The 14,069-nt window shown below is 35.1% G+C and overlaps 2 protein-coding genes across 4 annotated transcripts in view; one reads left to right on the top strand and one right to left on the bottom strand.

Annotated features, from left to right (window-relative positions):
- Positions 1-14,069, bottom strand: part of LOC138703043 (uncharacterized) — an 825,197-nt gene that overhangs the window by 794,890 nt on the left and 16,238 nt on the right. For all 3 annotated transcript variants that reach the window (XM_069830575.1, XM_069830576.1, XM_069830577.1), the window contains exon 2: positions 10,964-11,011. The gene's annotated coding sequence lies outside the window, so the exon portion shown is untranslated. The remainder of the gene's footprint in view (positions 1-10,963; positions 11,012-14,069) is intronic.
- Positions 1-14,069, top strand: part of LOC138703044 (angiopoietin-2) — a 412,233-nt gene that overhangs the window by 394,852 nt on the left and 3,312 nt on the right. The window contains exons 5-6 of the mRNA XM_069830579.1: positions 7,375-7,518; positions 13,938-14,062. Coding sequence (XP_069686680.1) covers positions 7,375-7,518; positions 13,938-14,062 — 269 coding nt within the window. The remainder of the gene's footprint in view (positions 1-7,374; positions 7,519-13,937; positions 14,063-14,069) is intronic.

Raw genomic sequence — 14,069 nt, 5'->3', positions numbered from 1 at the left:
GGTGAGGGGTGAAATTCCAGAGTTCAAAGTTAATTGGAACAGACCAGCTAAACTATAGTAACCCAACAGAAGATTCTCTCATCCTCCTAAGTAAGGGGGTTGAACAGATGCCTAGTAATCAAATCAGACCACGCAAAACATGTTTCAGGCACATTAAACGCCTAAAACTTAAAGTGAGGAAGAAGAAAGATAAACAACTGTAACAAAAATTCAGTCATAAAACAAAAAGAGAAACATAAATTTGCAGTTATCACATAAAATTGAATGGATTTATAAATTATGCCAGTAAAATATATGTATTTTTCTACAAGAATTTTTATAATTATGTAAGTGGAATCTCTAGCGTTAAAAAACAAGCATAGTCCCGATTCTATTTCAGAATAGTTTAATATTATGATATAGGCAAAGTCTACCACTACTGGAGTGCGTGTGGCAGGCAAACGATTACTGTTTGGATACAACCTACTTCCGTGATAAGCAGATATTGGCAACATAAATGAGATACACTCATCAGGATCATAGTACAGCTGCTGCTAAGTTAAGCCTTCAGGTCACATTTCGATATGTTTTTATTGTGTAACTGCACCTGTTAATCCTTCTCTAAGTGTCTACTCTGTACAGAGAACGTAAACACAACACTAGTGCCACAGCGATCAGATATACTCCTACTCATTAGGATCAATACTTCAGGTGATGTTAAGCTAATCTTCCAGTCACATTTCGAGATGTTTTTATTGTGTAACTATACTTGCTACTCTTTCTCTACGTATATATTCTGTATAGTGGATATAAACATATTAGAGCCACTGTGATCCCATACAATCAAATGGTGAATAACATTTAACTACGGTGCAGTTTTTACGAAATGTTTACTTGCAGTAATTGTCAAGCATTCTATCGTTTAATATGTCTCCTTTATTTCTAAATTATCTATTTCTTATTCTATTACAATACACGATTAAAATTTATAATTTCGTGAAACATCAGCAGCAGCACTACAGCCCTGTTCGAGCCTTGACTTTCTTCAAGATCTTCCAGAAGTCCTTGGAAGCCATCCACCAGCTTTTAACTCTGAACCTACTCAGGTCTTCTACCACTCCATCCATTCATTTCAGCCTTGGTCGTCCTACACTTCTTCCGCTCTGCAGTCCAATGTCCTTCTAGGTAGTTCAGTTTCTCTCATTCTTTTCATATGTCATAATGTGTGCATACGATTCATCTGCAATACTCGTAAATTTGACCATATAACACCTTCCCTCCAGTTACTTTCATGGCACCGAATTATCTGTTATCGCGCTTTCAATTTCTTACAACTCTTCGAAACCGGAATCAAGTACTTCTTTCTATCCCTCATCATAGAACGTCTTTATACTCATCTTCCTATACTGTAGAAATACCTCGCCTCTGGAATTCGTTACCTAATGACGTCAGGGACTGCCGGACTTTATCACAATTCAAAATTAAATTGGAAAATTTTGTCTTATTTAATGCTTTTTAGGTATTGCTAGAAGTGGTGATTTGTGTTTTTTTTTATTCTAGATTAAAATTGCAAGCTTCTTGTTTATGTTAGTTAATTAGTTAGGATACAATTAATTATGATACTTAATCACTCATTTAAAGTTTGTGTGACTGCAAACTGTGTATATTTTTGTGTGGCTTTACTTTGTTTATAGTGTTTTTTTTATTTCTTGTGTGGCTTTATTTTGCTTATAGTGTTTTTTTTTTATTTTTAATTCTATTATTGTATTTGTATTTCTGGTGTTGTGGAAGAGAAGGCCTGATGGCCTTAACTACACCAGAATATATATATATATATATATATATATATATATATATATATATGTGTGTGTGTGTGTGTGTGTGTGTGTGTGTGTGTGTGTGTGTGTGTGTGTGTGTGCCCAGCCCACCTTAATCTTGACAGTTTAATATCTCAAAATATCATGTGATCTGTAGAGTTCATATAATTCGCCATTCTTTATGTTCTTACACTGAACCAAATATTTTTTTCTTAAGATCTTCCTTTCAAATGTAATTAGACGTGACCTGTCGGCCTGCAATAAAATCCACGTTTCAGAGCTGTACACCAGACTGGGACTTATAAGTGATTTATATAGCCTGCATTTAGTTGCTCGAGTAAGTTAACTTGATTTGAAGTGTTAGTTTCGTCGAACATGTAAGTGAAACTTTGTCAAGATGATCTCCCTCAATTTCATGGAGAAATATTTGGTAACTCTAGTTGTACTTTTCATTATTGCATTCAACATTTGATTACCAACGGAAGAAATGCGAGTACTTTTGAAGCTGTACTTCCTCTTTTTTCTTCATCTTTGGAGGAGGGCCCGCAGGCAAGCGCCGCAGCCTTAGGATTGTGCAACCTCCTTATGTTGGAATGATTGTTGAAGTCCATTTAGGAACGCTCTTTAAGCGCATGATTCACTGCATGGTGCCATCGTATCGATTCAGCGATAGCATTCAGTTCTGACTGGAGGCCTGATCCTCCGCCTGCCTGTGATGTTATTCTGCGGCCTCCTCAGATCGATGGCATCTATTCGCAATTCATATGCCTGAATCTGCTGCATCTTCAACCAGAAGAACATGCCGCCATCCATTCCACGACTCACCAAGGCACCATCTATCCAAGGGAGCTACACTTCCCCGGTCACCCGCAGTCCGCTTATTAAAGCCCCTGGTCCGCACCTGTGAAGTAATGGTCAGCGCGTCTGGCTGCGAAACCAGGTGGCCCGGGTTCGAATCCCGGTCGGGGCAAGTTACCTGGTTGAGGTTTTTTCCGCGGTTTTCCCTCAACCCAATACGAGCAAATGCTGGGTAACTTTCGGTGCTGGACCGCGGACTCATTTCACCGGCATTATCACCTTCATAACATTCAGACGCTAAATAACCTGGATGTTGATACAGCGTCGTAAAATAACCCAATAAAAATAAAAAAAATTAAAGCCCCTGCGGCTTCGCTGAATATGTGAAGCTCCCGCAGACAGATGCCGCCATAGGCAGATCCTGGAACCACGTTCGCCATTTCTTTCTGGTGGCCTGTAAACTACTGAAATGGCGAAATGAGTTCGAGACCCAACGCCGAAAGTTACCCAGCAATTATGCTTCGAGTGGTTGGGGGGAAAACCTCAGAACAACCCTAACCAGATAACTTGTCCCGGGCAGGATTTGAATCCGGGCCCGCTCGTTTCACGTTCAAGAAGGCTAACCGTTACTCCACAGCTGTGAACTGTATTTCCGCTTACTGCAGTCCCCACGCTATCCACAAGCAAGTCATATTTTATATTTTTCTCTTTCGGTAGCTATATGTCACGCCAATTGAGCAATATCAGTTCCAATAGGTGAACGTAAGTGGTCGCCACATATTAAACAGCTACATTAAATCAGAAATTGAAAGTCTGCCGTGCTATACAAGAACTTGAATAAGATGGGCTGATACTGTCGCATATCTGTAGAAAACTGGCAGCCAAACACAGCAACCTGCAGCGTCTGCATGAGTTCTGTGACACCAGACCTGCAGGTACTTTATTTAAGCGACTACAAAATTTATGGCGTATATATAGCTGTCTAAAAGAAAGAACGAAAAAAAAAAAGTTCTGACCGCATCGCCGGAACCGAGAGTTCCCAGATCTCGCGTGACCGACATATAGAAATTCACACACAGCGGCAAAAACCAGTTTCTTTCATCAACGACCACTGGGTGCGAGCACATTATAAACTGCGAGCTTCAGCTCCGCTTATCCTTAATGTACAACCTCTTAATTCAAGTGGTCTTTACCAGTTAATTGGCTTTCCTTTTCCTTGACATTCTAAGTAAAAAAATTGGTCTTCACCGAGGCGACGAACAAAATAAAGCAATTTCATGACAATGCCTGCACAATATCACATCGCTGTATCATTAGGGACAGTATTTTTTTTTTTTTGTGTGTGTGAAATAAGATGGATGTTTTCGGTATTAAACCTGTCAGTATCTTGGTGGATATTTCGTGAAATAAGTTATCAAATAATTATTTTATGTTTTGTCTAATACGATACTTTTTGTGACTTTTGTTTTTCCTTACACAGATCACATAACATATTAGCACCATCAAAATATAAATTAAACATGGTAAGCATGTAGGTTGTTACATGCAACATTTTTCAATAATTCCTGCAGCCGAGTATAAAAATTAATCTTTTTTGCGATAGCCAAAGTGAGTGTACACAATGTACATGGAGGAAATACAGACATATTGACAAATTAACTTATACAAAAGTCACAAACATGATTTTGAGCAATATTGAATACAATTTTGGTGCAATTTTTCACCTTCGCGCCACTCAATTTTTATTCCGCACAGATTTATAGAACATAAAAGATGAAGAGGGGGTCCGTCCTAGTCAAAAGTTGTTCCCAGCGCTTTGACCGTCTTCGCTTTTCATGAATTAAGTGGTTCGTTTCGGTGAAATGAATGTCCTTTGCCAGACGTTTCAGAGGTCTTCCTATTCTAGTACGCAAGTAGGGTAATTTTTTAAGATGTATTCATTCACTGATTCCTAACATTTTTATCCAACTGTGTTTACGTTTATTTTTTCGAGATTTAGTGTGTAATATTTCTTCACTTATTACGATTTAACGAATCATATCTTTTGAGAAATCTCACCGCCCTTGGGTTTCATCTCGACAACTCTTGTTTCAGAAGGATTAAAATTTTTCTTGTATACATTTCTAAATTCTTGTTTTAAGTTACCTGTGTTTCCATATTTTATTTAATATTTCTATTGCTTGTTTAAAATAAATTGTTTGGATGAAAATCATTTTCATTCCGTATAAATTATGAAACTGACATGCTAGACACTTAAACAAGTATTTCCTCTACCTTCGTATAAATGGGTATTTACTCGACTGTTTTCGAGACAAAAGAAGGCTTTCTTCTTTGACTGAGCTATTCAACTGTTTACTGAGAAATAAATATTTTAGTTTAGTTTTCTGAGAAATAAAAAGTTTATTTCACACTTACAACAGAAATATGATAGCCATAAAGAGACATACAGCTCTGAATTAATAAGCATTTTATTATTATTATCATGAATAGTAGTAGCAGTAGCAGTAGTAATAGTAGTAGTAGTAGTAGGAGTAATAGTAGTGATAGCAGCAATAGTAGTTGTGGTAGTAGTAGTAATAATAGTAGTAGTAGTGGTAGTTCTAATATCGTAGTAGAAGTACCATCATTTCCCCTATGGTCCTGGAATACAACTATGGTCCACGATACAACCATTCAAAGAACATTGTAGAAGTAACATAGACCGTTCGTAGATAGCTGCAATGACTTGACTTCAAATTACAGTACAGCAAAAATATAGATAAACGAGCTACTATGTTATGGAGTACAAAATTTTAATGGATCATAGTTATGGGAAATGACGTTAGTAATAGTAGTCTAGTAGTAGCAGCAGCAATATTTAACTACAGAATTAACAAATAATGAAACAGAATTCAGAAACAATTATTTCTCCTTCATTGCAATGTATTCGTAGTCTGAGAAAAACAAAGAATCCACACTCGTTGCTATATAAATAGAACAAATACTATTTTCCAGTCAAACCGTGTTCCCAATATTTTAATTACACAAAATTAATTATATTTTATATAAAGGTAGGCCTAATTGAAAAGAATCATGTATACAACTTGTGGCTAAATAGCTTTATATCACTCGTGGTTCTTAAGTATTCGCCTTTCGGCTCGTACCAATAAACGAATCCCTCGTGAAACGAAGCTTTGCTTTAGCTTCAAGCTTTATAAATAATTATTATTTTATAGTACTTTATTCTATTATTTTATAGCACTTAATTTTTCATTGAAATCTTGTTTTAGCCTCAAGTTGTATAAACAACTATTATATTATAGCACTTTATTTTCCATTGTAATCTTGCTTTAGCCTCAAGTTGTATAAATAACTATTATTTTATAGCACTTTATTTTTCATTGAAATCTTGTTTTAGCCTCAAGTTGTATAAATAACTATTATATTATAGCACTTTATTTTTCATTGAAATCTTGCTTTAGCCTCAAGTTGTATAAATAACTATTATATTATAGCACTTTATTTTTCATTGAAATCTTGCTTTAGCCTCAAGTTGTATAAATAACTATTATTTTATAGCACTTTATTTTTCATTGAAATCTTGCTTTAGCCTCAAGTTGTATAAATAACTATTATTTTATAGCACTTTATTTTCCATTGTAATCTTGCTTTAGCCTCAAGTTGTATAAATAACTATTATTTTATAGCACTTTATTTTCCATTGTAATCTTGCTTTAGCCTCAAGTTGTATAAATAACTATTATTTTATAGCACTTTATTTTTCATTGAAATCTTGTTTTAGCCTCAAGTTGTATAAATAACTATTATATTATAGCACTTTATTTTTCATTGAAATCTTGCTTTAGCCTCAAGTTGTATAAATAACTATTATTTTATAGCACTTTATTTTTCATTGAAATCTTGCTTTAGCCTCAAGTTGTATAAATAACTATTATTTTATAGCACTTTATTTTCCATTGTAATCTTGCTTTAGCCTCAAGTTGTATAAATAACTATTATTTTATAGCAGTTTATTTTTCATTGAAATCTTGCTTTAGCCTCAAGTTGTATAAATAACTATTATATTATAGCACTTTATTTTTCATTGAAATCTTGCTTTAGCCTCAAGTTGTATAAATAACTATTATTTTATAGCACTTTATTTTCCATTGTAATCTTGCTTCAGCCTCAAGTTGTATAAATAACTTATTTTATAACACTTTATTTTCCACTGTAATCTTGCTCTAGCCTCAAGTTAAATAATTATTATTTTATAGCACTTTATTTTTCACTGTGATCTTATTTTAGCCCCAAGTTGTATAAATAACTATTTTATAGCACTTTATTTTTCATTGAAATCTTGTTTTAGCCTCAGTAAATAACTATTACTTTATAGCACTTTATTTTTCATTGTGATCTTGTTTTAGCCTCAAGTTGTATAAATAACTATTTTATAGCACTTTATTGTTCATTGAAATCTTGCTTTAGCCTCAATAAATAACTATTATTTTATAGCACTTTATTTTTCATTGTGATCTTGTTTTAGCCTCAAGTTGTATAAATAACTTATTTTATAACACTTTATTTTTCATTATAATCTTGCTTTTCACGGGGCGTTTCCCAAAGAAAGTTTTAGATTTTGTAAATGAAATTTTCAAGGCAAAATGTTTCAGATTACTGCTCAGAAGAAGTATTCCTATGTATAATTTATCTCTGCATCAGAAATGTTTCGAATAGGTATTTTAATTATTGTCATTACCTTCGGCGCAACCCAAGATAACTCAATGCAATTTCTTTACAGGTACGCCCAGTACAGCCACTTCAAGATCTACTCAGAGGGTGAATACTACAAGTTGGAAATCGATGGCTACGAAGGAAACGCCGGCGACTCTCTTAACGACCCGTGGTACGGCAGCAATAACAGTCCGTTCTCGACATACAACAGGTATGTCCATATATGGCGTCACAGTTACTCAAGAATAATCCCATATAATGATATCTCGGACAAGTTTTTAGATCTCTTATGAACCACATTCCAACATAAAGATGACAAGCAGTCTCAGCCTGTTACTAAATGGACCTGTCCCGTGTTTCCCAACGGGTGGTTCGCAAACTTTGGTCTCAAATGCTCACAAGAAACTCTGATGATGACTTCAAATTTTCTCATTACATAACGTTAATTAATTTAAGCTGCAAAATAATTCCCAGCTACGGTAACCAAGGGCTGTGGAGGAGCTTTATCACTGTATGGGAGTTACGTTCATGTGGTCGAATGTCTCCTCGGGATAGATGTTACGTTGTCTTGAGTGAAGGCCTAGTACCGTGGTGACCCTTGACAACGTGAGTTGTTACATGACTGTTCAAAGTATAACGTTAAAATGTATAATGGAAACATGGCTAAGGCCTCATGAGGATAAAATGTCCACGTAACAAACAATTAAAACAAAACACAAAGAAAGTCAAAATGAAATAAAAACAAATAAAAATAAAATGGACATTGAAAAACAAAGGCAAACGAAGAAACGAACTGAAAATAAAGAAACATTAAAAAATAAAGACAACGAAAAGAAAGAAACAAAGAAATGTGACAAAAGGAAATAAAGACGAGAAATGAAACAAAGGAAAGAGAAAGAGAAAGAGAAAAAAATGAAAGCTACAGAATGGAAAAATTAAAGACGAAAATAAAAGGAAAATTTAAAAAAGGAAAGGAGGTAAATAAGAGAGAAAAGAAAGACAGGAAAGAGAAAAATTAAGAGAGGAAAGAAAGAGAAAATCAAGAGAGGAATGACAGAGAAAATTTAATGGAGGAAAGAAAGAGAAAAATTAAGAGGAAAGAAAAAGGAAAACTGAGAGGGAAAAAGAGAGAAAAATTGAAGAACGTAACAAAAAAATTGAGAGGAAAGAAATATGACAATTAAGGGATGAAAGAAAGGGAAAAATTTAGAGAAGGAAAAATTGAAAAACTGAAAATGAATGAAAGAGAAAACTGAAAAGAGGAAGAGAGAAAACGACTAGAGGAAGAGAGAAAAAATGAAAAAGAAAATTAAGAGAAACGAAAAACATTCAGAGAAAAGGAAGAGAAAATTAAGAGATAAATGAAAGAGAAATTTTACAGAAAGAAACGAAAAACATTCAGAGGAAAGAAAGAGAAAATTAAGATATGAAAGAAAGAGAAAATTTAAAGAAGGAAACGAAACACATTCAGAGAAAAGAAAGAGAAAATTAATAAATGAAAGAAAGAGAAAATTTTAAGAAGGAAACGAAAAACATTCGGAGGAAAGAAAGAGAAAATTATGAGATGAAAGAAAGAGAAAAATTAAAGAAGGAAACGAAAAACATTCAAGAAAGAAAGAGAAATTAAGAGAGAAAAGAGAGAGAAAAATTAAGAGAGAAAAGAAATAGAAGAATAATTAAAAGTGGAAAGAAAATTGAAGGAATGAAAAAAGGAAAATTAAAAAGGGAAAGAAACAAATTAAGACAGTAAAGAAGAAAAACTGAGAGGAAAGAAAGGGAAGATTACAAGAGTAAAGATAACTAAGGAAGGAAAAAAGAAAGAACACAGAAAATATTATTATTTTCATAAGTAAATCCAAGTAGGTAGGCCTAGTTAGAAGAAGAAAAAAATCTCCCCACAACCACTTTATAAACGAAAAATCTTGAAATATCGGGAATCTAATCCTACATCGATTTACTACAGGACCTGCTTACAAATAATATTTGAAACAACCCGTCTCAAAAATTACAAATATGTAAAGGGAAGAGCCACGGTCAGTTATCTAGACCTTTCCTAACAAGCAAGTAGGGTCACTTCCTCGTGGACCTCCACAATACTACGACAGCAACATATTATTTTATTTTTACAACGTACAATATGGACTTTACTTCAAAGTTTTTTATCAATTTATTTTAGCTTCCAGATATCAGCGGCGAGCGAGTAGTTCAGTTGGTAGAACAACTAGCAACGGACAGGAAGGTCGAGGTTCAATCCGGAGCGATAGCATTTTTTTTTCCTGAGATTCCAGAACGACCCTGGTGTCCACTCAGTCTCCTGTCAAATCGAGGCTCGGATCTTTCCCGGGGGAAAAAAGCGGTCGAAACACAGAGCTGGACACACGACAATGTGTGAATTATGCAGACGTTTTTACCTCAAATATATTTATTTATATTATTTCGTAGGTCCAATTTCTCAACTCAAATAACGAACAAGAAATTGATGGTTCAACCGAACAACATTGTAACCAACAAGAGAAAAAGTTTACAGGAGATGCAAAATATATTATGTATGTATGTATGTATGTATGTATGTATGTATGTATGTATGTATGTTATTTTGAACGCTATTTTCAACTCAAAACAGTGCTACCAATACATAATTCAGAAGCCTAAAACTTCGCTAACAATTCCACAATGTCGAGTACAACGTTGTTCCAATTTATCTCACATTTAGGAAAAATGTCGTTACAACGTTGTTCGAGTGAGCCATTCGAAAATAACAGTAAAAATTAATTTTAAAATGGTGTAGGATCCAGCCTCTTTGACAAGTAAATACCGTAACATTTTTAAACTGTACACAGTAAATCTAACTGAAAGGAACAGTCGCAAGAATACCTGAAATCCACATTCCAAAGTTAAAAATAAACTACAAAAATGTTTGAAATAAGTAGGCCTACTGAGCGACCAAGAAGAAGACTGTCAGAACAATTCCGGATAATATATTCATGGGATCGGAATGAAAAATAAGAATATTATTGTATAAGGTTTCAGTAAGAGCAGCATATAGTGATCTATGCATCAGAGACTTGGACATACAAAAAAACACGGTAAATTTTGGGGAAGAGGGGAAAGAAATTCAGATGCATACTTGAGCGGTAAAAGAAAAAAACTAACAGAGGCAATTTAAATAGATCATTTTCAACTACACAAATTATGTGTAGAGTCTGAGTTGGTTATATACTGTCATGATGCATTTAGCTGGACATGAGATGGCAAGATGAGTGAACAACTAAAAGAATGTTTCCAGATCAGAGATCGAAAAAGATGTGGGAAGACGAAGTGAAATGGAGGAATGGTGTGGATCAGGATGTTGGAATTCTTAGAGGCGAACAGGAGACTGGTGCGAATAGAGAAGAAGGGAACAAGTTTCTGAAGAGGGCCAAAAATCTGAGTTGTCGAACTGCTGTTGCTAATTATGATGATGATGGTCATGATCACGAATACAAATTATGAATCAATTATAGACATCCTTACTTCATGTAGTATGTACTCTATACAGTGTAACTATTTGCATCTTTTCAACAGCGCGTACATTTTAAGTCTAATTCTTAATTTCATAGCCCAAAGCTACCAATTAACATTTAAAACACATTACTAACGCCAAATACAAACATTACCTTCAGTTGTCCAGCTTCTAGTAGTGATCCTCAGCAACAGGCTTCAAACTGAAAAGAAAACAAACATCACAGATAGCAATACACCACAGCAATTATTCTATACAACAAATATTGTTTGCAAAATTTTAGCCACTTAAACACTGCATATTTCCAAACATTTCCAGAGTTCAGTAGATTCAGAAATAAAAAGATTATTCACAAATAATGGCATTTAATTAGTTGAAGTTGTGTACATGTTAATTCATTCCGAGAAATAATTTGTAACTAATTTTTTAACATTCCTAGGCACTCATAGTTGAGTTCTGGCGTCTTGTCAGCTCATTTGAGTCGTGTGGATACAAAGTAAAAATTGTGACGGTGTCGTGTATAGTTCCTCAGTCGGAAGAGCGTTCGCGCGCTAAGCGAAAGGTCCCGGGATCGATACCCGGCCCCGGAACAATTTTTCCTTGAAATTATTCAAACCTGCTTTACAGGGAGCTACTACCTGAAAGCCAGATTTGTATAATACATTCGTTACTGGAGGTACGTTAACAGAAAGCCACAATTTAAGTCACACAAGTATTTGTGTGCACTCATAGTTGAGTTCTGGCGTCTTGTCAGCTCATTTGAGTCGTGTGGATACAAAGGAAAAATTGTGACGGTGTCGTGTATAGTTCCTGGGGTAGCTCAGTCGGAAGAGCGTTCGCGCGCTAAGCGAAGGGTCCCGGGATTGATACCCGGCCCCGGAACAATTTTTCCTTGAAATTATTCAAACCTGCTTTACAGGGAGCTACTACCTGAAAGCCAGATTTGTATTCCTAGGCACGTCGAGACTATTCACAGGTATTATCAGCAGGTAAAATAAAATAGTCTATATATATATATATATATATATATATATATATATATATATATATATATATATATGCTAGGTTGCAAGAAAGTTATTTTATCGATAGGTAAGGTATCTTTAAAGTTGGTGGGCACGCTTAAGTAACATACCTGATCACATATTATATCAGATTGATCAGACTAATACACTTTCAAGACAACGTTCATCAATTTCACTATGCTGCCATCTAGCGACTGCAAAAGAAGCCACGTCATAACTGTGATAGAATTGCATGGAGTAATAGCACAATCTAGTACATAGTCACGAATACGTAGGGAATATGCATCCAATGACAGTTGAGCTTTAGTTTCTAGCCACTAGGATCGCTATTGTCGCACAGTCTATTGTTCCTAGTACTCTCAGTTGCCACCCCTTGGAGCAATGTATCGCGAGAAATGCAAAAAATCAACTCAAGCTTCGTGACTGTACTAGACTGTGGTAATAGCTTGCAACAGTACTTCCATCTAGCGATCATTAACAAAAAAAAAATTATTTTCGACAGTGGAGATCCTAGTGGTTGTTCTCTTTTATATTGCATGGAGTAATTTCATAGCATGCAAATAGCCAATCTAATAAATATAAATATATATATATATATATATATGGGCGGCCGGGTAGCTCAGTTGGTAGAGCAGCTGGCTACGGACTGGAAGGTCCGGGGTTCGATCCCAGGTGGTGACAGGATTTTTTCTCGTTGCCAAACTTTCAGAACGGCCCCAAGGTTCACTCAGCCTTCTATAAAATTGAGTACCGGGTCTTTCCCGGGGGTAAAAGGCGGTCAGAGCGTGGTGCCGACCACACCACCTCATTCTAGTGCCGAGGTCATGGAAAGCATGGGGCTCTACCTCCATGCCCCCCAAGTGCCTTCATGGCATGTTACGGGGATACCTTTACCTTTTTTATATATATATATATATATATGTGTGTGTGTGTGTGTGTGTGTGTGTGTGTGATCAGGGATGACATTTAACGAACTGTTAGTTAATGTTCCATTAGCCATTTTGTCCTGGATTTCGAGATAATCAACATCGCCGGCCAGTCACGCAAATTCCATGACAGATGGTACACTGACGTTCAAAGATATCTGATCCTACTAATCGATAGTGTTCGATAATTTGTTGGTGTGTGGCTTCTTTAGTTATTACTTTCATGAACAGATGGCGAAGATAAGTCAGTGTAGCCAATTGTACATAAATATATCCGCATTTTAGAATTCAATTTTTCATTCCACTCTACTGATTGTAAAAAAAAAAACTGTGTTTAGCTGGAAACCGCTAATATTATCAATTGTGAGAATAATTTATGCTTAATCTGCATAATTATTTTACCTAACACTTTTTCAACCGCCCCACTAATGATGCCGCCTAATGAGAATTAGTCGAACACTTTCAAAGTTTGTCAATTTTTTATATCTTTGGTTCTGTCTTATCCCGTTGTTGGAAAGTTCGCTTACACGATCATAAAATCGTAGGTCAGATACCTTTGAACGTCAGTGTACCACTCAACAAAAGCCCAATTAAATGCAAATGCTCATAAACCTATCCTTTGATAGCCTAAACCGCTTAAACCGGCACAACAAATCAATATTGCAATATATTTATATTATATTAAATCTGGGCAATACTTCTGTTCAAACCTAAAAATGGCAGAACTCTTGGAATTTGTAATAATTATCAGATTTGTCATACGATGTCTGTATAGTTTATATGTAGCCGACAGTCTAAATTAAAAACCCGAGCATCTAATGTTAATATTTATTTTTATTCAATATATAACTTTATCCAATTACTGGTTACTGCCATGAAGAATGTTCTAAAATACAATTAAAAAAAAAAGCTTTTTTTTTAATATATCTGATCATAAATGTGTCTGAATGTAACATGAGTTATTGTGGAATGAATCTTTACATGTTGTCAGTGTTAATGCAACATTCTTTATTTTAATGTTCGTTTTCAGGGATTCTGTAATAATGTCTTTGCCTGTGGATATGTACGTGAATGAAATAGCGAAAGGGAGAAAAAGGAGAAGAGATGGAGTAAGGTAATCGAAAAACATAACTGTGTTACATGCAACTAACAATATTATTTATTTAAATGTCTACAGAGATAACGACAGGTCAAGTTTGAACTGTGCCTCGATGCTGAAGGGTGGCTGGTGGTGGAAGTCGTGTGGCAGAGGTCTCAACGGACTCTATCTTAATGATCCTCAGGATCTTACAGCAAGACAAGGTACGGA

The sequence above is a fragment of the Periplaneta americana genome, chromosome 7 (genome assembly GCF_040183065.1).
Source record: "Periplaneta americana isolate PAMFEO1 chromosome 7, P.americana_PAMFEO1_priV1, whole genome shotgun sequence".
Classification (NCBI taxonomy): Eukaryota; Metazoa; Arthropoda; class Insecta; order Blattodea; family Blattidae; genus Periplaneta; species Periplaneta americana.
The sequence above is the reverse complement of the archived record's forward strand: the minus strand, read 5'-3'. Positions and strand labels throughout refer to the sequence as shown.